At 45.7% G+C, this 26,264-nt stretch overlaps 1 protein-coding gene across 3 annotated transcripts in view; it reads left to right on the top strand.

The window, feature by feature from the left end:
- SYNDIG1 (synapse differentiation inducing 1) overlaps window positions 1-26,264 on the top strand; it is a 179,845-nt gene that overhangs the window by 105,169 nt on the left and 48,412 nt on the right. For all 3 annotated transcript variants that reach the window (XM_059406428.1, XM_059406430.1, XM_059406429.1), the window contains exon 3: window positions 11,533-11,670. In XM_059406428.1, coding sequence (XP_059262411.1) covers window positions 11,533-11,670 — 138 coding nt within the window. The remainder of the gene's footprint in view (window positions 1-11,532; window positions 11,671-26,264) is intronic.

Genomic DNA, 26,264 nt, shown 5'->3' with positions numbered 1-26,264 from the left:
AGAATGCTAAAACCAGTAGAATAACTAGTGAGATATAGGATGTCCCCATAGTTTCCTCATTTAGAATTGCTTTCCTCATTTAGAATTTTATTTCAGGCTGGGTCATTGATTCTTTTTTTATTCAATGCGTTACTCTTCCATTTATTACAGTATTTATTTTGTGTTTATTATGATGCTTACTTTTTTATATTCTTGACAGTCCTTTCAATTCGGCTTCTGTGTCCTTTTGATATAACTCATCATTCCTTAATCATCTGCATCATCATTTTCTAGTACAACAAGCTCTTTTAGATGTATCTTTTATTTTGGCAACCCCAGCTATGAAATCAGCCATTCCCCCAAAGAACCCTGGCTGCTTTTATTGGAGAACGGTATTTAGAAACCAACATCTGAGTGTTAAGTCTGCTCACTGCCCCTGGGAAGAGGATTGCTGTTTCCAGGCACTCTTAGCAGACTGAGCTGGGAAATACTCACGTACATATAATACATAAATTTATCTATATAACTGTGTGTTATAGGTTGATGGAAATAGATACTCTCATTTTCAGTCCAGTCAGCTCACAGTGGTGCCCTTCATGCTGTTTTAAGCTTCACTGCATTCCATGGTGTGGATGTCTCACAGTTTATGTTATCATTCTCCTTTGAATGAGTGTTTCAGTCATTTCCAGTAGTTTACAATTGCATATAATGCTATAGCAAATAACTTCAAGCACATGTATTTTCATATTACTGGAGGTGAACCTTCAGGATACATTCCTAGAAGTGAGATTACAGGTCCAAAATAAACACAAGTTTAATTGTGTTATATCGACAAATATGCTTCATAAGGTTGTACCAATTTGCATCCTAATCAGCCTGTACTTTGATTGTACTTTTTAATTTCTGACAACTCAATAGGTGAAAAATGGTTTCTTGGTGTAGTTTTCCTCATTCTTTCTGAGAGTGAGGTTGAGCATAATTCCACCTGGACTAGGGGGAGGCAGGACAAATGCCCAGGTCATGAAACTCAGGTGGTACCCCATCTCAGATGCTGGCCGTGCGCATGAGGGCCTCTGAGAGTGAGGAGCACCACAGTGGCAATGACGCTGGGCTAAGAGTTCAGTCCTAGTTCCCCTCTTTACCTTAAAACCGGTTCAAATCCACATTTCTACAACTACTTGGACTTTCCTTCTGAAACCAGTGAGGAACTTGGTGGATGATGTTTTGCATTCCTCAGACAAATGTAATGTAGATGTAGATGATAAACAAGCATCATCACCTTATGCAATGATGTACACAGTTTTTCTGTGGAGAAAAATCATACATGCAAAGAGCACAGATTAGAAGCAGGGATGCCCCTTTAGAAACTGGGTCGGCATTTAATGATAACTAGACATGTTAGGACTGGGTAAACCAACCCTCTGGGTTAGCCATAAAACATTAGCTTCCTGTTTATTTCCTGATACTGAATAAGCTCTAGTTTTCTCAAGCTGTGGAAAATGGCCAGTACTCTGCATGGTCTGGCTGTGAGCACCTCTTTGCTCCCACTTCACACCATTTTCTCTCTCGCTGTCTAGAGCCTTGTCTGTGTACAGTGCTCCTGACCCAAGGCCTTTGCACATGTTGCCCCCAGGTCCTTCACAAGCAAGGGGCCTTCAGATGGGAATCTAAATTTCTTCACAAAATCTGAAGTCTAGTGTACAACTCAGTTATATCCACACTATGGATAAAACACAAAAATGTGACGGTGAAAAAGTATTCTAATTACCAACACACAGTGATTGCTTGCTGTGTCCAGATCAGTTTTACCTCATTCGTGGGGTGTTATTTTATATCATGTCTTACACACATGATGCATATTGTGCTTTGTGCTTATTTATTTGGCAGGAATGAGATTTATCATCCCGGATTCCCACATTCCTTGTGGGCCCCCATCTCCTCACCCCTCCCAGGTGTTGGTTGGGTGTGGTAGTCTTGCTCCATCTAGCATTGCTCTGATTCAAATTCTAGGGTGTCTACGAACATCCTCAGTTTCTCCACAGGCTCTGTAACAGGTGTTCTCTCCATAGCCCCTCAGGAGAAGAGGACCAAGAAGCCCCCTGGCCTGGCCTCTGCCTAGCTGAGGACTTTCTCTGAGGACCTGAGGGATCATCTGCAAAGTGTTGGAGAACCTCTGCCCCCAGGAGCAACCTCCACCTACTAATCACAAGGAGATGGTTCCTCCTGATGGGCTGACTTGGGGAATGATCTAACTCTGGCCCTCTGAGGTCCCAACAGGACCAGGCTCTAGGTCATACAGGTGCCTGCCTCAGTGACACGCCATTTATCAGCTGTGTTCCCAGGCAGGTCCCACTTCTCCTTCCTGCCAGTATCTCCTGTCATCATCTCCCAGGAAAATAATGCACCCCAGTCTTTTGCTCAAAATATGCTTCTAAGTGGAGCTACACTATGATCTGTCTCAAGCAAGCATTTGCTATAAGTTGATTCCCAGAGCCCCTGAGCACTCCAGACTGCAAGAAGACCTGACCTGAGGGGGCAGGGAATGTAGAGATTTGTTCCTCCTACTCTAGCCAATGGATCAAATACCCATATCTTGATAGAAAACCGGCTTTAAATTAATGCAAGCATATTGAATAGCCCTGTAGAGTGATCATGTCTTAACCAGCATACCCTAATTTCGAACAAACCAGGAGCAATGCCCAGACATAAATCTTAATGAACCTTGCTTCATTTAACTCCTGTTTCCAGAATGTTACAGATGTTAAGGCATCAACTGTCCTTAGATGATAATTAGACACTTCCCAGACAAGAGATGAGTTTGCACTTTATCCAGGACAAGTAACAATCAGCAGAAGAAGATTCCTTTTTTGACAATAACTCTGTGTGAAAGAATGTCTGTGTCCCCAGAGTACTGCAGACTTGGCCCAGGAAATTGTGTTTGTGTGTCCCCTGTCTCATCTGTCACCTTTGCTGAGTTGGCTGTCTGAAAGTAATGAATACTGTATGCAGGCTGGCCTAGACTCTCCCTGGAGTCACCCTCTGGATACCAGACACCTGCCCTTAAAGGCTGAAACTTTTTTTTTTTAAGATTTTATTTATTTATTTGACAGAGAGAGAGATCACAAGTAAGCAGAGAGGCAGGCAGAGAGAGAGAGGAGGAAGAGGCTCCCCACTAAGCAGAGAGCCCGATGCGGGTCTCGATCCCAGGACCCTGAGATCATGACCTGAGCCAAAGGCAGAGGCTTTAACCCACTGAACTACCCAGGTGCCCCAAGGCTGAAACTTTTTAAAAGGAATTAAATTCTCAGATAAATCAAATCTATTGACCATGGGACTATAGCCTTCATGGGACTATAGTAGGAGCTGAGACCTGAAGCCCCACCACAAAGGAGAAAACAAACTTAGAATAAATAGAACAAAGAACATGGCTCTTAGAGGTGACCCAGAAATGGGTGTCTGTTTAGTTTCCACCGTATCACATTTGCACACAGTGATGGTCTGTTCCTCAGTCTCCTTGCAAATAGTCTCCTTACATTACTTATGGTCAATCCTCTGTAACCCTGGAATCAAAGTTGGAGCTTCCCGAAGAGACAGGCAAGGTGGGAGGTGAGTGCTGAGGGGTGGCTGACCCTGCATTGTGTGTGCCTGTTTAAACAGAGGTATCCTGGACTGTGGGTCATGGGAACTGAGTCTCATTCATCCTGGAACATGGATGACAATGGGTCAGTATGGGATATCCCTTCTGAGTTAACTATGTTTTTCCCCTGTCTTCAGAAAAATTTCATATTTCTATGCTCTTAATCAGATTATCATCTTCTAAAAAAAACTCCCTCCTCAAGGAATATAAAATCATTCAGGGAATATTGTGCCAGAAACTACCGGGCGGGGGGGGGGGGGGGGGTTTACTTCTGAGTGATGCATAAATTCCCTCATTTTCAGTCTTTTCCTTCCTTCCTTCCTTCCTTCCTTCCTTCCTTCCTTCCTTCCTTCCTTCCTTCCTTCTTTCCTTCCTTCCTTCAGTTGAGAGCTATTTGTTTTATAAACATTTACTTGGGAACCCAACATGAATATAAGAAGAGGTGGAGTTGTTTAGGTGCAGGTAATTTGGGGTCTGACGACTGTCTTTCAGGAGGTCCCTTACCCGCTGCATGAAATGTAGCATGGAGGCACCCCCCATTAAGTGAAAAACAACGCAGCATATGCAATGACATGCACACTATGATGTTCCATCCTGAAAAGAAAAGCATTGATTGTCATTACTGAAGCAATCAACTCCCCCTAATCATTGGGGAGTTGATTAACAAACAAACAAAAAAAAAGTTGAATTCCCAGATTTTAGGAATTAAAATAGCATGTGAAGTACATGTGATACTTTACTAACACTGCACATACTTTCACCTTCCAAAGATGAGCCAGGACATGAGCTTTGGAGCAATGTCTGTTGAATGTTGCTGGGGAAAATCTGGTCACACCTGCTTTGGGCTGTCACCAGGCAGGGCAGTAAGGAGCTGCTCTGTGAAGCATGTGGTCTGAATATTTCATACTTGAAAGAGACTGGGGCAAGGCCAAGGTTCTGCCTTCATAATCTGCTTTGCTCCTTGTCTGGGCTGTTTCCCAAATTCTGAATTCACAAATTCCTTGGCCCTTGCTGAGCACCAGGAAGGGATGACAGACATGACAGACATGATCCTTTCTGGAATGGTTTCTACCCTGCTGCTCTCCCTCAGCAGCACCCCAGGCCCGTACCCACCCTCACCTACCATCTCTTCTCCTCCCTTCCACTCCCTCTCCTACACAGGCTTCCTTAGGGACCCCAGAAGCAGTGGGGCTCTTTCTATTGCTTTGCTCCATCCTCCACTGAGCTATCCAAATGAAACAATATAGTCAGCAAACAAGTGCTTCATTGGAGAAGTGTCTGTTCATGTCTTCTGCCCATTTTTTTACATGATTATCTGTTTTTTGGGTGTTGAGTTTGAGAAGTTCTTTATAGATCCTGAATATTAGAATTGCAAAGATTAACAAGGAAGGACACAGCAAACATTGGAGAGGATGTAGAGAAAGGGGAACCCTCTTACATAGTTGGTGGGAAGGCAAGTTGGTGCGACCACTTCAGAAAACAGTGTAGAGATTCCTCAAAATTTAAAAATAGAGCTACCCTATGACCCAGGAATTGCACTACTGGATATTTACACCAAAGATACAGATGTAGTGAAAAGAAAGGTCATATGTACCCCAGTGTTCATAGCAGCAATGTCCACAATAGCCAAAGTGTTGAAAGAGCTAGATGCCCTTCAACAGACAAATGGATAAAGAAGATGTGGTCCATATACACAATGGAATAATACTCAGCCATCAGAAAGGATGACTACCCAACTTTTGTATCAACATGGATGGGACTGGAAGAGATTATCCTGTGTTAAATAATTCAAGAAGAGAAAGTAAATTATCACATTGTTTCACTTACTTGTGCAACATAAGGAATAGTATGTAGGACATTAGAAGGAAAGGAAAATTGAGTTAGGGGAAATCAGAGGCGGGGGATGAACCATGAGAGTCTGTGGACTCTGGGAAACAAACCGAAGGTTTTAGAATGGAGGGAGGTGGGGGGATGTGTTGCCTTGGTGGTGGGTATTAAGGAGGGCAAGTATTGCACTGGGTGTTGTATATAAACAATGAATCTTGGAACATTGCATCAAAAACTAATGACGCATTAGCTTTTGGTAACTAACATAACACACACACACACACACACGAAGGAAAACAAACCAACAGACAAGCACTTCCAAGAAGTGCCTGAAGAAGCAGTCTTACATGTTAAAGCAGAAAACTTTGTTGGTTTATTCTTGCCCCCACTGCACCGATGTAGCAAATAACTTCTGTTTATAAGATAATTACTACCTAGTAGGAGAAATTAAATTATATGCCCAAAATAATTAGTGAATAATTTAATGTGGACAGGGGATCTCACATTCCATGCCAGCTGTAAGACCACAGAACACTGGGTCTGACTCTGGCAGGCACACAGAGGTTGGGGGAATGGAATCCCCCTACCTGCATGCTTGTGCTGCCTTCTCCTCTGTTCTGCTAGTCAGCTTCCCTAAGCAGGACAGCCTGACCAAGTCATCATTCTCCTCCACCCTCCCTGTGGTCTCCCCTAAATGAATGGTTAGGATGTGTATCCTGGACTGCAAAGGGAAGGCACTGAAAGGGGAAAAGGAGAGGAGCCAAGGTGGGAAGCAGTGTACCAATAGCCCAAATGGAGTGAATCCCCTGGTTATTCCAGTGCTCTCTAATCAAATCCTGGGAGATTTTTTGCTTCAGTGTTGGCTACGTGCACATGTGAATACTTTCACATAAAACACGTGCTTTGGGGGCACACAATGTGCCTGGCACTGCCCTGAACACTCAGGATGCAGCTGTGAGCAAAACATGCAAAACTTTCTGCCCTCCTCATGCTTCAAGGAAGAGAGTACAACAGTAAAGAAGCCAATGCCACCTGTGGTGCAAAGGCGACACACCAGGCAGGGAAAGGTATAGTAATGGCAGTCTTATAGAGTATCTGGGGAAGCTATAATGAGAAATGGCATTTAAGTAAAGCCCCAGATGAAGTGAGGAAGTCGGTCATGTGTGTCTCTGTGTCTCTGGGGTAGAGAGTTCCAGGTTGAGGGAGCATCAAGTGCAAAAGCCCTAAGTCAGGTACTCACTGAGCATATTGCAGGAATAGCAGAGTTCCCTGTGGGTGAAAGACAGTGAGGTCAGAGTTAATAGGAGTCAGATCTTACAAGATAGTGCTGTCCAATAGAACTTTCTGAGCTGTTGCAAATGGTCTACACTGCCAGCTATAGGTGTTAACCACCTGTGGCAGCTGAGCACGTGGCATGTGGTGGTTTGGCTGAGGAACTAATCATTAGTTGTATTTGATTTAGGTAATCTCAGTTTCAGTAGTTCCATGTGACTATGGCTGCCATGCTAGTCAGCCCAGATGTGTGCTGTTGGCTGCTTGGAGGCCTCTGGTCTTGACCCTCAGTGAGACAAGCACAAGGGGCCAGGGATGAGGTCAGGTCTGACCCATGTCTCAGCGAGCAAGCTCGGGTGTTGTGTTCAGTTCTGACCCTGCTCTGCCAGCTGCTCTTTGGGCACTGGGCCCCCCACGTTATGCGATTTCTCTATACCAAATCTCAGAGAAACCATATTCTACAGGATTCCATATGAAGAGGAAGGAGTGGCAGAAGCCCCTGCACCTATGAGCAGGTCTACACCTTTATAATTGTCATTGTCGAATGACCTTGCTTGTAGAAAAATGCTAAAGCCCAGACATGCAGAAAGAAAAAAAATCACCAATGTCTTCACCATCCAGAATCATCTAATTTCTAACATTCTACTCTAATTTTTCATTTGAGTTTTTATAAACATCTTTCTAGGGCAACAAGTAAACGTTTATATCATCGTTTTCCATGAATCTATAGAATTCTATGTAGAATTCTTCTGGGATTTTGCTGTTTTTAAATAGTGCTGTTAAGAACAAAACAAGCTGAGGGTTGCTGGGGGGAGGGGGTTTGGGAGAAGGGGGTGGGATTATGGACATTGGGGAGGGTATGTGCTTTGGTGAGTGCTGTGAAGTGTGTAATTCTGGTGATTCACAGACCTGTACCCCTGGGGATAAAAATATATGTTTATAAAAAATAAAAAATTAAAAAAAAAAGAACACTCTTGAACAAATTCCCCTCCATTCCTAGAAAGTGACCCTCTGTGGGGAGCCCTGCATTTGAGCCACCCATCTTCTGTCCCACCCTGCTCTGTGTGCTCCCACAGTGTGCCAGATGAGCAAGCAGAATTTGGGGGGAATGGGAGGGCAATGCAAGGCCCAGAGGGGGTCAACAGGGGGACTTTATGTGAGGTCTTGAGTGACTCCAAATGACACACCAGAGCCCAGCTTTGCACCTCAAAAATGGCATCCTCACAGTCCAGGCTCAGTAGCCAAGTGAATTGGGATGTGTGAAATACAGGGCATCATGCCTGGCATTATGACGATTTTATTAAAATATCCTAAGGAAGAAAACCCCAAGGGGACAAGAGCTGTTGCCCTGGGTGGAGGTATTAGAACTGGGCAGAGAATGGGCCCATTGTATGAGGTGCCGGTGGACCAGCAGACAGAGCCAAGGGACTCAACATCCCCTTCCTCTGCGGGTGCCCGCTCAGTGCTGGCTGCTGCAGAGAGGCTCCCGCAGGAACTGTAAGCTCCCTTGGAATGCTGTCAGTCTTCTTTGCAATTCTCTAATCTGATGACCCATGAAGAGGACTTTTAGGAACAGCTGCTGTGTGTGATGAATTTCTTGGTGCTGGTGGTTGTGTGTGTTTTTCCCTATTTGGCTTATTGGTATCCATGCAGCCTCGCCCAGGCTGGCCTTCTCTCATCTCCTCTTCTCCCTGTTTGTGGCACGATGCCCACGGCCACTTATACCCACAGAACAGCCGCTGATGGAAGACAGAACATAAAATGAACCGGGCTGTTTCTGTCTGCCCTGTAATTTGCCTGAAGTTTTAAAATCTATTTTAATCAAAATTGACTAATTATTTTGGTACCATGTAGCCACAACTTTGCAATTTACAGAGTGTGTTTCCCTTATGCTTCTAAATAAAAATCTGTGAAGATTTGGGGGGAGTGCCCTGAAATCTAATTCTTTGCTCCAGGGGCTGGAGGTGTAATTCTAAGCAGATTCCAAAAACAGAAGTTGGATCTCAGTGTACCTATGTGGTCTGTGGCAACAGTTCACATGGCACCTGCCTAGGGAAGCTCTCACTGTCTACTACTCTCCCTGGCCACCCTATTGCCACCATGAAACAGACCAGTCCAGACCAGTCATTGGAATCCCTGTCATGGGCAGGGCAGAGAAGACACCTCACCTTTGGGCAAGATGCACCTGAGCCAAAATGGGGTTTGCTTTCAGCAGGGGTTGCTGTCCAGCACAGCTTACAACACAGTTTTATAGCACAGTTCTGGAAGGAGTGGCCACTGATTGGGCAGTTCTGGGATTTGGCAAGACATTTAGCTCTCAGAGCCCAGTGTTGTCCTTCATAAATAGAAATAACAATAAAAATAGTAACTACACCTATTTCCAGAGTTGCTGTGAGACTCCATCCAGTGCAGGTATATAAAACTCTTAGTAAACTGAAACAAACAAACAGCCCTACAAAAGCTAAGAAACAAAAATACCCATAGACAGAGTTGTTGGCCATGTGCAAGCACTTCCACCTGTAGCATCCTGTTGGGTTGGTGTAAAGCTCATTAGCTCCATGTCTGTGACCAGTGCTAGGAGAAGTGGCTGCTCTTTTATACCTGATCCTCCACCCCTCCCAGGGCCTCTGGTCACCGTGCCCCCTGCCCTGGGACTGTCACTACAGGTGCCTCCCTTCCCAGAGCTCGCCAGCTCCTCGTGCAGGGGACCCTTTGCATTGCGGCTAAGCCACCCAATGGTGCTGACACTCTCCTGTTTCCAGAGTGAGAGTCTGGAGGCCAGGAGAGCCTTGACATGTGGAAGCTTTTCTGGAGACACACAGCCACGAAGACACTCAGGCTCAGCCTAGAATACTGCACCCCTCCATTCAGATCAAAGATGTTGGCTTCCCAGCAGGCTGACACATGCACATCTCTCCCTGGCCAGCCCTCCAGCCCCAGGTCTCACCTGTAAATTGTCCATTCCAGGGGTGGCTCAGTGCCATTTCCAGATAGTCATAAGGACCATGATTCTCATTTCCCTTCATTATTTGAGAGACTTTATGGAAAGCAGTGCTACAGAGTGAAAAGCATAGAAATTTCACAGACTGGGCTCTGTCTTGGGGAAGCCCTGTGGTCCAGACTCTGGAGTGGCTGGCACCCCAGGGGCCAGTGTCTTCCTAGGGTAGAGAACCTGCTTGGTAGGCCAGGAGCCAGCTCCCTGTGACAAGGGATCCCTCCCAGTCTCTGACCCATGGTGGAAGGGGGGCGGTGTGCATGTGTGCAAGTGTGTGATGGGTGGATGGGGGCTGTGTAGACAGTGCATAGCCCATTTCAAGCACTGGGCCTCTGGAGAGGGTCCTTGTTTGTGATTTGAATGAGACCAACAGAATGTGCCTGTCCTCCCTCAACAACACAGAAACAGAATACTAACGGGAAGTTCCCATTAATTCCCTGCAGCCCTGTGGCTGTCTGCACACGGACAGGAGGCTCTGAATGGTAGTGTTATGTGCATTTAGTTAACCCAAATAGGGAGGGGGGCCATGGCCCCCTGGGGACTTTGTCTGTCTGTCTGTGCACCGGAATGTCAGGGGCAGCACACAGTGGCACTGCTGGGGTGGTCATGGCAGTGATGGCATCCACATAGCACAAGGCTCACTCACACTCAGTGTCCACCTGGGTTTTTGGGGCCTCAGGTCAGTGCCTGCTCTGAAGCTACCTGAGGCAGTGACCAGGTTGTCTGCAGTGTGCACCGAGTGCCTTTGCCCTCCCTACAGCCAGAGGCTGTGTGTTTAACCACCTCTGGCGCTGGCAAAGGGAGTGAGGAAGCTAATGACCCTCTCAGGAAGAGATGCTCTGGGTTTTTTTTAGGAAACAAAATCTGGAGTAAAATGTGATTCTGTCTTTGTATAAAATAAGCACGGAGATACGCTGGCCCAGGTTTTTGGATGAACCAGCGTAAGTGTGCCATGTTTTAATGAGGAGAAAAGATTCATGATGGGGACCCAACAAATGGAACAACCCATGAGGCTAAAAGCATCCTGTAGGCGCAGCATCTAGAGGTGGGAGTGGTGGGGGGACACAAGCTGTCTAGCATCCTGGAGCTAGGGAGCCTTCTGCAGGGAGGTTTGATCCATGGCTCCCATACTTGGTGAGTGCTGGAGTCTTCTGAGCTGCTTTTTACAGATCTCTGTGCCAGTCCTTGACCCCTGCACCAGACTCCCTAGGAGGTTCTGCCAGGCCTGGGAATGAGCCCATGGGCTTGCCAAGTGGCCTCATCACAGAGCTGCTTTCTCATGAAGCAGCCATCAGCTCCTCTGGAAGGAACATGGACACCCAGGGTTGACACTAGGCCCAGCAATTTCCTAACTCAGATCAGAGTCTGAGGAAATGGAGGGGGTTCAGGGAGTGTCCCCTTGCCCCACATGGCCCCTGCCTAGCCCTGTAAACCAGTTTGAAGTCTTAGAATAAAGAAAGGAGTCCACACGCTGGTAAGTGTGCCTTCTGAATGTGCCCATCCCATCCTCGCATAGGTTAAACTTCTGTCCCCACCCTGTGTCCCTGGATCCCAAAGATCTGTGAAATAATGGACTTCTAAGGATTTGGTCTTCTATGGAACCCAAGAGCCAAGTACTTGGGATTTTTCTTCTCCTGTTCTTGATATCCTTAACTGGGGCCTTCCTTTCTTCCTTTCTCGGAGAAGGAATTTTCCTTCCCATCACTGCACGGTAACATCAGTGACCATCCCAGTTTTGACAACTACATTTGGGGCATTGTAGAGTGACTACATTGTTAATGATCTCTTCTTTTGCCCATCCCTGCCCATTTCTCTCTTGCAGAGTGACTACTCGAGTGACACAGAGAGCGAGGACAACTTCCTCATGATGCCCCCAAGGGACCACTTGGGCCTCAGCGTCTTCTCCATGCTCTGCTGCTTCTGGCCTTTAGGCATCGCGGCCTTCTACTTGTCCCATGAGGTAAGCCTCTCTCCATCGGCCCCACATGCAGCACAGTGAGGCCACTGAGGAGGAGAGCCTGAGAAGACTGTGCAGCTCAGGTTTTCCCACGTGGCCTGCATTGTATGGAGGACAGGCCCAGGAGAGAGAGATCAGGAGGCCTCACCTCAGCATGCTGGGACTGCTTCATGGCCACCAGGACAAGGCAGGCTGTCCTCAGGAAGGGGGATTCCTGGCAAAAGCAGGCTGGGATGTGGGATGGACTCAGCCCTGGGAAACACCCTAGACTTGCCGGGAAAGCAAGTGGGGCATGGGGGTGGATCTCTCTGCAGTCAGTCTCATTCATATAAATTAGGTTCTAGTTTCCAGCAGTCCATGTGTGCCCCTCCCTAGCTGAAGTTTTGCTGGAAGACATAGCCCATCAGATGGTGAATCTTACCCTCCTTCCTTCAGCATGAGGGCTTCTGGGGGTCGGTACCCAGGCCTTTGTCATGCAAAGCAGCCTTCTTGTTGTGCCTTCATGGAAGCCAGGCTTTGGAAGATGTTCTCTAGCAAATGAAGAATACTCGCACAGAAACAGTCTCTCTCCCCCTTTTTGTTAGTCTGCCAGCCAGAGAGTGTTTCAGCATCCCCACACCCACACCATCATCCCAGCCAGACCATAGGAATGTAGCTCTTTGAATGAGTGGGGAGAGCGCAGAGCCCACAATCATGTGTGTTCTTGGGGCATGCCGAACATCCCTCAGCAGTCAGTGCTCCCTTTCCTGCTTCTAGGGTTCTGGGACTCTGGCAGGTCTTGGGTTGGAAATATTTATTTCTCCTGGCTTGAAAACAGGTCTCCTGGCTGAGTCCAACAGTGACCTCTCACTGCTTTTTGCAGGGTTCTGTGCTGACCTCGTTTTGTTTGGTGAGAGGAGAGTCCTTTTTGATACATTTTCCTTTTTCTCTTCCTTCCTTTTGTGACATCACGGAGGACCAGGGAAGAGCAGTGAACACCCCTGAGAACAGATGCCTCTTAGCAGGGACTCTGGAGAGACCCTTCCAGGAAGGAATGAAGCAGGCCCACCTCCCAGCCTTGCTCTGTGGTCCAGATTCTACAAGCTACTGGGGGGGCGAGATGGAGGATGGGACAGTCCTGCATTGCTGAGGTTGTGTTGAGCGGTTGTTCCTTATCCAGCTTGGTCTGGGGGGGGTCTGTCTGACCTTCACTTTTGTGAGTTTATCCTACAAATGCCAAAAACACCCCTCTCTGGGGAATTAGGCATGGGCCAGGGAGCAAGACTCCAGGTCTGGCAGAGGCCTGGGTAGCTGTGTGGGGGGAGTCAGACCTGGGTTTACCTTGACCCCAAGAAAGGGACATGGGCACTACTACATGGGCGAGGATAGGAACACACAGTGGGACTGGGAGACATGTACACAGATACCCTCAGTGTGCAGAACATGCTCTGAAGAAGATCCCCAAGGCCCAGAGCCTGTCTTCTCCTGTGTAAACTGCACCCAGAACATGTGTGAGCATGCTGCAAAGAGGCCAGGGTAGTCTCACTATTAGAAAAGGAAGGACAGGAGTATGGGACATAGAGAACCAGCTTCTCCCATATCACAGGGAATTCAGGCTTTTCCCATGAGAGCTATGTGTGATATCAGCCTTCTCCCGTGAATCCCAGTCCCGTCAACTGTAGTGGTAAGGTGGGGCAGGTCACTCTTAGCCTCCTGGGTCAACCCAGCTGAGAAAGCCCTTTACCTACCTTGTCTGGGGTTGTTGGGAAGTACCATTGACATCAGAGCTATATTTTAATTGCCAAATTTTACAATGGGATATTTTTCCCTTGGATTCTATGGGGGCAGATGTTACCTGCTCAAAGGTGTGGCAGCCGACATCAGCGTGTATGTGCAGACAGGGCGCTGGGCAGAAATGAGCTCTGGTAAATGACTGGCAACAGGGAAAGGCTGGAGAGGCTGCCCTGTCTTGGCTACTTCACATCCTAGGTGAGGCCCCATCTCTGGAGCAGGACGAACTGTGCAGAGGGTCTCTGTCTGAAAGATTGCAACTATAATAAATATCAGGACCACAACTGCCAAGGCTTGCATTTAGGTTCTTTCTCGGAAAGTAATTTTATTCTTCACACCTTAAGAATCTCTTACTTGGGCCTGATGCCTCATGACGGTTAACACCTTTGGTTGTAAAGACCATTCTGATTATTTGTTTCACAGTGAATGTGAAATGCCGTGTCTGTGGAGTCCTCTGGCCACACTGCTCTGAAGTGAAAAGCAAATACTTTTGAGGAGTTGAGAGGTTGCCTACAGCATTGAAATTAGAGGACAGGCTCCAGGGTCCCTCCAACTCCCAGGCTCTCAGTCCTTCTTTTCCTAGTACTGTGAGCATGGATTTTCTTCAGTGGAACCCCAGGAAAGAAAGGATACTACATCTTTTGGAGAACTCTCTGCAGGTTAGTGCCTTTCACAGGACCCATGTCCCAAACCTTCTTCCCACAATGCTTGCTGCTTGACAGCCTAGAGCTTTGGCAGCTCACGGCTTTCCTGCAGATCTGGGGGACACCCAGCCCCAGGCACATGGTGCTCCAGCCCAGCCATCAGGCTGCTGGGCATTCTGTGTGTCTCTTCAGCCCAACTGCAGACACAAAATCTTCAGCAGGCATTGGAGGGGAGAGGATGGGCACGCCATAGAACAGACACTCTGAGAGTCATTACTCTTGATTAAATCAGTGCTTTCCTAAGCAAAGCCAGCTGGGAGCTCTCCCTGCATGCACTGGAGAGAGGAGAGCCCAGAGCCAACCCCATTTCTCTGGGGTCCTTTGTGGGCTGCTCCCAGGGCCTCCTGCTGCCCTCAGGTGTGGGAGTACTGAGGCAGGGAGGTTACAGCCATCTGGGAAGACAGGACCCCTCACATTGCAAATGCTATTCACAAGGAAATCTTCGACACCTAAGTGTGATTTGGGGTGATTTCTTTTCCTTTTTTCATAGATCAGATCTCAGTGTAGTTATTGACAATTACATCATGTTTGTGCGTTGTCAAAATAATCACCAGCAAGCCATTCAGAAACGTGTGAGTCCATTCCAGGCAAACAAAACAAAGCAAATCTCAATGAATAGATTACACAGGGCAGTGGGGAGGAGAATTAATAGGTTCCCTGGACTTACAAAACCTGGCTTATTTTTTATTCTGCCTTATCCCAGCTGGGTCCAGGTCAGCAGGCACCTTTACCACACCTCAGTTTCCTGATCCACAAAATGGTATCAGCTACAGCATGTAGCCAGCAAGGCCACAGAAGTGAACTTAGAGAGATGGTCCCTGCAAGGTTCCTGCAAAGTATCAGGGGCTGACCGTGCTCTACTGGAAATCCCAGTTGTCTATACCCATGTGGGTCCCTCGTGAAGGGAGACCTGGAAGGAGACAGAGAATATTTTCTCCAACAGATTTTATAATTCAAATAAGGTTAGTTAAGTAATAGGAACAATAGTACTGAAGGTGTTAGCAAGCTAGGTGACAGCTACTAAGCACGTCATAGGTGCTGGTCCCATGTTAAATACTGTGAACATGCTTTCTCGGGGCCTGGTCCTGACCAACAGCATCAACACAGCAGCACAGTTTGCAATGCACGTTGCCTGACCTCACCAAAGACCTGCTAGGGTCTTTGGGCAGAGCATTGGGAAAAGGGCCTCGTAATCTGCATTTGAGCATAGGGCATCTGTGATGCAGCACTGCCATCATATCACTCTCTGGGCCGTGAAATCAGGGTTCAGCAAAGTCGGATGTTGTCCTAAAGTCAGGGGTGTCTGGCCATCCACTGAGATTATTGGTATGGCCTGATGCAGAGCACCGCTGGAGGAGGCAGCTTCCTGGGCCCACGGGGATGGAGGACTCACGAGTCCACATGGAGGCCGGTGGGGAGAGGGGCGTGGTGTTCGTCCACAGCCTTGTTTTACTCCAGCTGCATCAGTTGTCCGACCCAGCTCTCAATGCAAGCAGGTTTTATAAACCAGTTCATAGGGCAGGAAGTGTCGTGTGCAATGTTGGTAGCTCCATCTAGGAACCGAGGTTTCTGAATAATGTGGAGGATAGAAATGAAGCCCTAATTTGCTGAGTGCCTGCTGGGAGCTAGTTACTGAGCACATCTTTATTTAATCTTGGCCATGAGTTTGAAAGGTGGGCAGATGTTATCATTTTATGGATGAGAAAACTGAAGTTTCAAAGGGTTAAATGATGTATGGAAATTGGAGAGATAGCAAGTATGGGTACATGAGGTAAATAGCAATATTTCTAACCCTGAAAACCCAATCTTCTGCAATATAGTTTGACTTTTATCTGTTTGCAAACAAAAATGGTAGTACAGTACTTGTTTCTGAATCTACCATGCCTTACCACGCTTAAAGCATGTTGTAGTTAAGAAAGAAAGGTCCATTCTAGACAGGATAGTGGTGCTTGCCCTCAGTACCTTTACCTTTACTCAATCCCACAGGGCAGGTGCTATCAAGACAGAGGCTGGGGACCCTCCCCCAGGAGGCCATGGGTCTGGAGCTGAGCCCCAGACAGGCTGGAGGGTTGCATGGGCTGCCTCTGCAGCAAACATCTCCTGCATTCCAGTAGTTATTATGTCTTGATTTCATTCCATTTTATAAAATGTTTCTTTCTTCTGGGACGCCTGGGTGGCTCAGTTGGTTAGGCGGCTGCCTTCGGCTCAGGTCATGATCCCGGCCTCCTGGGATCGAGTCCCACATTGGGCTCCTTGCTAGGCAGGGAGCCTGTTTCTCCCTCTGCCTCTGCCTGCCATTCTGTCTGCCTGTGCTCGCTCTCTCTCCTTCTCTCTCTCTGACAAATAAATAAAATCTTTAAAAAAAAATGTTTCTTTCTTTTACTAACTGCAACATTATAACGGAAATTAAATGAGAAAGGAGTATTGAAACCAGATTATGAATAGCACCAGCAAAGGGAATTAGACAAATTAGGGAGAAAAAAAGAGGAATCCCTCAATATGAAAAATAGAAGAATGAGAGTACAACCTAACCTATAAGAGTGTCCTTAAATACAGTCATTCATCTGCTATTTATTGAACACCTACTATGCACCAGGCCCTGCTCCGTGTGCAGGGATGCAGCGGTGAACAAAGCAGAACTCCACCTTCACAGGGCCAACATTCTCATCAAGAAAAGTGGAGAACACGTAAACATAAACTTCAGGTGTCCAATAGGGATACATTATACAAGAGAAAAATTAAGTAGGAAATGGATATGAAGCATACATTTTTAAATAGGTGTCCATGGAAGGCCTTGCTGAGGCAGTGCCATTTCATGATGAAATTACAGACTGACCATGTGGACCTCTTGAGGAAGAATATCTCAGGCAGAGGGACCGCCAGTGCAAAGGAAGAGTGGGGAACATGCCCAGTGCACACAGGAAATGATGTGGAAGCCAGTGTGGTTGCAGCAGGTGCCCTCTGGGTGTGGAAGAGAAAATGAGCCAAGAGCGGGGCAGGTGGGGGCAGACTTCATAGTGCTGCCCTTTAGGTTGTAACAGAGACTCAGGCTTTTTATTTGGGCCAAGAAGCCACTGGGGTATTGGAGCAGAGGAAAGACACCACCTGTGTATACTCTATCAAGCGAGCCTGTAGAGGATGAGGTAGAAGCTGGGACACCTTGCTGGAGACTGGTATAATCATCCAGCAGTAGTCTAGACCATAGAATCCTCCCCTCTTGTTTTCTCAGTGAAATAGCAACCCTGATAATAGCTCTTAGGGATGTGTCTGTCCTTTCCCCATCTGACTCCAGTAGGACTGGATAATACTAAATTATGGGAGAGAACCAAGCAATCCTTAGTAGTAATATATACTAAAGGTACTTATTATTTTTCCTGAATTTTACTTTCTCTAGCAGAGTAGAAACACAAGTTGAGTACATTGTAAACTGTTTTTTTTTTTTCCCTCCTCTGAATAAGTGACTGTGTAAATTTTACAAAGGTGGAAGAAAACAATTATGGAATTTGGGGCATAAAAACCTGTTGCTCAGATCAGCCCTGGGAGAAGACATGAGGGTCAGCATCACTGTCCAGCAGGAATGAAATGCTTCTCCCCTGAATCTCCACCTTAGATATCAACATTAATTGACTACAGCTGATTCATAGGATTCTTGTCAATGTTTTCACCCCATTTCCCGGAAAGACCCCAAACTTTTCTGTAATCACTCTCGAGACATGCCTCTCAAAGAGGGTGAGGACACAGTTTCCTTGCAGACTGCCAAATAATGCCGTTTGTTGGATTTGCTTCCCTAGCTGGTTCTTGAGCCACCATTCTACTGGAGCTAAAAGAACCAACCCAGGGGGCCATCAGGACTTGGATTACTTGTTCCATCCTCCACTTTATTGGCATCGAAGGAACAAACTGATCGCTCTTAGAAAAATGTGAGATTGGTCAGATGACTTAAAAATATGAAGCAGGAAACTGTTAGGGACTTCTGCTCATTGCCTAGACTTCTGACCTCTTGTAGCTGGAATGATTCCCATGTTGTTTATCTGTGATTAAATGTGAAGACACCTTTTTCTTTGTTACATCACTTCTCCACAGTGCCCACACATGTGTTTACCTCCATGTGGTTTCTGGGTCCTTGCTCTTCCCCCACCCCCCTACACACCCAGATGTCAATATGACCATCAACTGGTCACCTTCAAGTTTACATGATTAGTCTCTGTGCCAACTATGGGGCACTCCAGGGTCACTCCCTGTACACAAGTGTGGCTCATGCAGGAGGCCCTTGTTGCTGGGGTGCAGGGAGCTTCACGACACCATAGAGAGGTGCATGTGGTGTCTGGGGCATGCTGAAGAGATGGGATTGTTTCCTCCATGATCAGGAAAGGGATTGGCCCTGAATTTACTCATCCTTCCTTCCTTACCCCCAGCCTATCACCCAAGGCCTTTCAAGGTCTTCCAGGATGCACTTGGAGGAGCCGCCTTGGCAGCGTTGCTTGGGAGACAGATGATGGATGTACACTGTGCATTTTTCTGAAGCTAAAAATGCAAGCTGAAGGGAAGAAATAGTGTGTGCAGAAGAGATTCTGGCTTTATGTTGTGGGAAAGGCTGCGTATGTTTTTCCTTGCTTCTGTTCTAGTATTTCAGGACATGCTTCAGCTTCTCCAGGGACTGCCCCATTCCTTGTTATGTCTGATTCTGAAAGAACTACAGTTATTAGGTAGGCAGTGTATCCGTTTTGGTCTTATTCTCCAGGAGATGCTGGGCTGAAAGAGAGTGAGCCTTTGCTGCAGTGGATGACTGGGCCATGCCCAGGCCTGGGAGCTGGAATGCCTGGGAGCTGGAATGCGGCCCTGGGAGATGCCTAACACCACTGCAGCAGGCTGATGGGCGCCAAGCAGAAAAATCTGTCACCCTCCTGGACTTGCACCCTACAGCAAGGTCGGGGTGCTTTATTTAGAGGTACATAGAAGGAAGGAAAGACATGGAGGTGCCTTACCATGCTGGTTACCACCTCCCAGCTCATAGGACCATTTTGGCAGGGGCCACTGGAGAGGGAGTGCTGTCTCACTCCCATGGCCTGCACAGGTGGAGTGTCATGCTTCCTGGGCTGTGGTGGGGGAAAGGCCTGGGCCAAAGCAGTCAGTGACCAGGCAGAGGCAGGAGGCAGGAGGCTGAGGGACTCTGAGCTGCAGGAGATGTGTCTCATGCCCCTCCTCCTGTCCCTTCTCCAGGTGCACAGGTGCTGAGCTAGTCACCTGGGTATCAGCAACCTGAGGTTCTATCCCGTTATCGCCGGAGGGCTGCCCCTCCTCCACGAACACAGGAGCATTGACAATATAGCAGGAAGACTCTCTGTGGCCTGCACTGACCTGACACCAAAAGGAAAGTGGTGGTATAATAAGCTGACATCCAGCCTTTATCCTGTACTGGGCAAGAGCGTCACCCTTCCATGGAGTGAGAACTACAGTAAGAGCATTGTCTTAAATTCAAGCTGGGCAGGATGCAATGTGCTTTATGGGCACCTAACTCTCACAAAGGCCCTATAAAATGAGGTAGCAATATTATCACCACTGCACAACTAGCAAAGGTGGATAGACCCTGTTGACATCAGGGTCTGTGCTATTTATGAATCTTTCAGATACACTCAGAGCCACTTCTGCAGAGGAAGTTTACTATGGATAACATTTCATCCTCATGAGGACCACTGGCCAAGACACAGTTTCTCTTGGGCCCAGCAAGTAAGGAAGCAGAAGCTTAGCAAGTTTGTTTATTCAGGATCACAATAGCAGGTTCACTGGCACACCAAAAGGGGGGTCCTGGGGATGAGGCTGTACAGAATCATTGCAGCGCCAAGAGAGTTCCTCTGTACCGGCATTTGGTACTGAGAAGCTCTAATTCAGTCTCTTCCATGATCACTTTATTTTTTTAATTTAATGCTGATTGATTTGAGTTCCCATGTAAAAATTATCTTTTATTAATTTTCTTATCAGTCCCCATTTATCCTTCCAACAAGAACAAGTTTGTGGCTTGAAAAATTATCCCAATGTTGTTTGTTGGAAGAATCAGCCAATTGATTCCTTTTTTAAGTCTTCCTTTATTACAACGTTCAGCTCTCCAAATGTGGAATATATTGTTATACATTTCTGAAAGTCAGAAAAACGGAAAGGGACTGGAAAGAAAATAACTCCAAATACAGGCAATGACTAACTTTTCTCTCCTTTGTACAAGTGTGTTTGTGTTTATTTTTCAAGTGTGTGTGTGTGTGTTCTTTGGGGTTTTTTTAAGATTTTATTTTCAAGTAGTATTTACCCCCATCAGGGGCTCAAACTCACAACCCCGAGATCAAGAGTTGCATGCTCCACCAACTGAGCAAGCCAGGTGCCCCTATTTGTGTGTTTATTTTAACACCATTAATGTGAATGTGATTTTCAAACCATTCGTAGTTTGAAAATAACACTCAGAACAGTACACATATATAACCACATAGCTTAACAAATTAGTCTAAAGCAGGTGGCCAAGTAACCATCAGCTAGGTCAAGAAATACAACACCTCCATGTCCCCTGCCACATTCCCTTCTGACCTTGGCCCCTGACTCCATCAGTGAGTATGGTCATGACTTACATAGGGCTCGCTTCTTTGCATTTTTATTATTTATTCCCTACGTTTACTTTCCCAAGCCCTCATTATCTTTCCTGACTGCACTTGCAAAAGCTGTGAGGAGTATAAGTGACATCCTTATAGCGTCTCAGGTGTCTAAAGGAAAATTTCCAATCTTAATATTGACATAAGAGCTTTCATATATCTTATTTTTTAATCATGAAAGGATGTTGAATTTATCAAAAGCTTTTTGTGCAAATGAAAAAAATTATATGAGTGTTTTCCTTCAACCTACAACGAGGCAAATTGCCTTTGCTGTTTGAAAAATGTTAAATCGAGCTTGCATTCATTGTCTTGTTTTTCTGTTCCCTGAAATTTTATATACAACTGAAATTATTTATTTGTTGTCTCTCTTGTGGCATTCACTGGTGGAGCCATCTGGGCCTGGAGATTTCTTTGGAGGAAGGTTTTTAATTACTGATTTAATGTATTTAACATTGATAAGTTAAGTTGCATTCTGGAAAGTTGTATTTTTCTAGAATTTTGTCAGTTTCATCTACATGATAAATTTATTAATGTTTTCAAAGTATGAATTTGGGCCTGTATATACATAGAAGGGTGGGTAGACAGATGTGCCTTCAAAAAGATATTGTTACTGTCTTATATTGTCAATATTTATTTGCTTGTATCTGCGTCCTCCACTTCATTTTTTGTTTCTCCCTGAATCCTTGACTTTCTGGCTTGCATGGTTTTCCTTTTATCTAGAGAATATCCTTTAGAATTTCCTTGAATATGGGTCACTGGTGAAATGCTATCTGTTTTGTGTCATTGGAAATATCGTTTTATTAATTTCATTCTTCTAGGTGTTTTCACTAGATATGGAATTCTGGGTGGCAGTTCCATCTTCAGTTGTAGTGAAGCTTCTGATAAACCATTCACGAAGTTAGAATATTCTTTTTCTTTTTAATGCATCAGCTCTAGAATTTGTTTCCTCTTTTTCAGATCTGCTGTAACACTTTTTTTTAGAGTGATTAGCTGCCAGAATTTTAAACCTCTTGTTTTCTTGAACATAGTAAGCAGAGGTCTTTTATAGTTTATGGCTGATGATTATAATGTCAGGGAATCCTATGAGTCTATTTTTTTAAAAGATTTTATTTATTTATTGGACAGAGAGAGAGATCACAAGTAGGCAGAGAGGCAGACAGAGAGAAAGGAAGGGAAGCAGGCTCCCCGTCGAGCAGAGAGCCTGATGTGGGGCTCGATCCCAGGACCCTGAGTTCATGACCTGAGCCGAAGGCAGAGGCTTAACCCTCTGAGCCACCCAGGTGCCCCCTGTGAGTCTATTTTTTAAATTCTCTTTGTTCTTACTCATGACATATGTTCTTTAGATTTTTGTTGTTGTATGCTGGTCATTATTTAGTGTGGGGGGGGGAGTATTCATGGAGAAATGCCTGGGTGATTCAGTCAGTTGCGCATCTGCCTTCAGCTCAGGTTGTGGTCCCAGGACCCTGGGATTGAGCCCTGCTTAGGGTCCCCTGTTCAGTGGGGAGTCTGCTTCTCTCTCTGCCTGCAGGTCCCTCTTCTTGTGCGCTCGCTCATGCTCTTGCTCTCTGTCAAATAAATAAATAAAATTTTTTAAAACATATTACTGGAATGTTTTGAGGATTAGAAGGATGCCACTTAGTTTCAGATAGGTATTTCTTTGCTTTTGTTAGGACTTGGCACAAAGAATTCAGGGTCACCTTAGTCCAAACTCAACTTTTTTTTGTTTGTTTTAAGATTTATTTTATTTTAAGAGACCATGTGCACATGAGAGGGGTAGGGGCCGAGGAGAGGGAGAGGAAGAGAGACTCTTAAGCAGACCCCACCCTTGGCTCAGCACCAAGCCCAGCACTGAGCCAGCCTTTGGGTTTGATTTCACCACCCTGAGATCATGACGTGAGCTGAAACCAAGAGTCAGACACTTAACTGACTGAGCCACCCAGCGAGCCCCCAGCTCAAGTTTTGGGTAGATGCAAAGCCAGGCTGTAATTCATGAGAGGACAGATATCCTTTCACTTCAATATTTCTTCAATGATAATTCTTTGGTGCCCTATCCTGTGGCAGTGGCTGGTTTGCCAGGATCTCTGTCTTTAGTGGGCTCTGAGCCCCAAAAGTAACCAAAACAAACACTCTCACTCAGGCTTCTCTTGTGGGTCAGCAAACATCACCAGGACAGAAGTGTCTCCCAGTGCCTGGTCTACCCCTCCAGATTCTTGCCTTCCCTCTGGCTAATAACCTCTCATTTTGTTTTCAATATTTTTGATACTTATAAAAATGTTCTTCAATGTTTGCTCTAGGGCTTTTAGCTGTCTTCTGCAGAGAAGTTACTAGAGGCATTACCAGAAGTAGAAGTCTGCATGCCTCTCTTTCCTTAATTGTTTATATGGGGAATATATTTATTTCATGAAAGGAATATTTTTTTAATTAGAAAATTGAAGGCTTGGTTGAAGAACTTAGATTATCTGTTGCTTGGATGCCCATTCCTTCTGGTGCTAACAGGAAGTTCAACTGGATCTTTGTTCTGCATGAGTGACCAAGTACAAAATTACTGCAGTCAACAGGTATGTGAGAAAATTGGACAAAGCCCATCTGTGTCTTATGCATACTCAGAGGACATCACATCCTGGTGTAAATGATAACAAGTACAGGGTCTGGCACTTAGAGGCTCACTGAATCCTGGTTACATTTGTGTCTGATGCAGAGATGTGCACACTCATGTTCTGCTTGGTCTTTTCCTAAACACCCATGTTCTGCCATGTGGCTTATAAATGTAGTATCACGTAGGGATATTCAGACACAGCTGGGAGAAGTTGGCCATGACAGAGACTAAATCAGGCCTCTGAATAATCCTCTGGGGACATGTCTCATGAAGGACAGTGGACAACAGCAATAAGCCCATGGGGAACCTCTGGGAGACAGAGCACATCTTGCTCCTCCAAGGCACTCCACTGAAAGGAGGAGGTGCTTCCAGACATTAGTTGGGAGCAGCTATCAGGGACAGTTAATTCTCTGCCCCATCTGGCTTGTTCCCACATCATACCTGGGAAAAATAAAGACAGAGCTGACTGAGGATGGGGGGAGGAATAAGTCACGCTGACATCAGCTTTATGCTGCAGAAGGAAGCAGACTGACATAGGACTGAGAAGACAGGGAAGGGCTAGAGAGCCTTGAATGCAGAGCAGAGAGTCTGCCTGTTAACAGAGCATTTTAAACCAGAGAGTAACAGGTTGGAATTACAACCTGAAGAATAGTCAGGAAGCACAGAATGGAAACAGTATGTTCTAAAATAGACTCATCTCTAGATTAAAAAATCATTTTGCAAGGAAGTGAGCAGACACATTTGTCAGGCACTGTGGGGGTCTCTGTGGATGTTTCTTTATACCCTTGGGGTCACTGGAGATAGATGGAGGAAGACCCTGGTCCATTCATCTCCCCTCACCTTCCCATCAGCCAGACGCTAGTTACAGCATACCTTTGACTGGTGTGAAAATGGACTGGGATCTTTTCAAATGTTTGTAGAAAAATGCTTTGGGTGTTTTCAGAAGCTGTCTTCTGTCCATCTTTCTAACCACTTCTCTTACTAAAACAAACCAGCATTTTCATGTTCTCCTGTCTAAACCTTCTGAAAGGTCATAAGGACAGACTTCTGAAATGGTCATTGTTCTTTTTGCTCCAAAGTTGTGTGTTCATAACAGATGCATTTACATAAAACTGGACCCTTGCCTATTCCACACATGCTAAATGGTGCTATTTATAATCATCGACTCATTTTGGAGTCCATGTTTCACACACTTCAACACACCTCTCTTTTGTCCTCAAGTTCATCATATCAAATGTCCCCTGACTCATAGTAAACTGAATATATCACCTAATGAATCCATCTGTGGGCACTAGCAGATTCTGCATTAGCGTAGGATCTGACTTTCTACTTGAGAATCACCAGTCATCCAAGGTAATAGACAGAGAGGTAGAGATTTTCTGGCTCAGACGGGTAACCACTAATGCCACAAAACCTGTGCTGGAGTCCAGGAAAAAGGCCTGGCAAAGCAGTTCTGCCCCAGTGGGTGCAGAGGAACAGGGGTGAAGGGGTCACAAGGGGAGAAAAATGCTACCAAGGGACAGATGAATGGAAAGGACTTGAAACAAGTCCACCTCAGTCTCCCAAGGTGAGTGCCATGTCAATTGAGCTTATGAGGAGGGAGACCCATGGCTGCAAAAGCCTAGGCTGGCACAGAAATATAGTTGACTTTGCAGACAAATGATTTAAAAACACACACACAAAAAATAGTGGGCTAACTATATAAGATGGATATATTTTACCTTCTATCAGGAAAATGTGCAATGGAAGCTCAGTGACCATCAAAAGATCTCTCCCCTTCTCTCCCTCTCTCCTCCTCCGTTCTTTCCTCCCTCCCTCTCCCCTGCTCAATGGATATCTCTGTCTTCATATGCACATTTAATATGCTGATTGTAGCTTCTGAAAGTTGTTTTGCAACCTTAAACAATTCCATATAAATATTAATGATCTGGGGCAGCCAAGACAAATCAGATTTCTGATTTTTGTTGTTCCCCCCATGTCCCAGAATCTACTATTGGATAAAAGTTACTGATTTTTAACTAGTTTCAGTGTATAAATGAACAAATACATCATGTCTGTTTTGTTCCCTGGAGTGTATTACAGGGATTTTTTTTCAGATATAGAAGATGCATTATCTCAGTAATTAGTATCTTGATTTTGTGATTATTTGTTGTAGCAGAGAAACCCACATGTTGATTGTCCAAGGGCAGAGCCAGACAATGCCAGCAGATTCTCAATCTAGGTTTAAAATCTCAATCTAGGTTTAAAATCTCAATGTATTAAATTTTGCATTCTTCCATGTGGCTGTATGGGTTGCCTCAAATTACATTTCCAAATGTGTAAACTTTTTTCTTTTTAGAGGATGTATATAAAGTTTTGAAGATATAGTGTGCCTCTAAAAGAAGGGCTGTTCCTGTTTCTTTTGCATCTCTTTTAAGACTAAGGTGCCTACACCAGTCCTGTGACATCCTGAGAATTAACACAGACCTGCAACACCACAGGCTCCTGGTTTTGTGCAGTGGCCCTTGGCCAAGCTGTTGAGTGCTGAGTCCAGTCTAGCCAGGCATGCCCTGGTCCATGACAGAGGCAACAAAGGGTCACCACACATGTCTCCAAATGCAGCTACATGGACAGCCCTTATTAGCTTCAGATGGCTTCAAGTCAGCATTTGTCAGGGGTGGTCAGTGGGATACCCCTCCCTCTCCTTTGAACTGGGAACAGGCCAAGGCTACTGATCCAGCTTGCTGTTCATACCAGCAATTGCCAGCTTGCATAGAGGGCAGCAATTTCCTTTGTTTCAGCTCACATATGTATTGATGCAAGCTGAACATACCAATTCAAGAAGGGTTTTGGTGAGTCATTGTTTGATGAGCACATTTTAGATCCTCCTGGGAATCTAGGGCCATTTTTTGTATA

The sequence above is a fragment of the Mustela nigripes genome, chromosome 7 (genome assembly GCF_022355385.1).
Source record: "Mustela nigripes isolate SB6536 chromosome 7, MUSNIG.SB6536, whole genome shotgun sequence".
Taxonomy (NCBI): Eukaryota; Metazoa; Chordata; class Mammalia; order Carnivora; family Mustelidae; genus Mustela; species Mustela nigripes.
The sequence above is the reverse complement of the archived record's forward strand: the minus strand, read 5'-3'. Positions and strand labels throughout refer to the sequence as shown.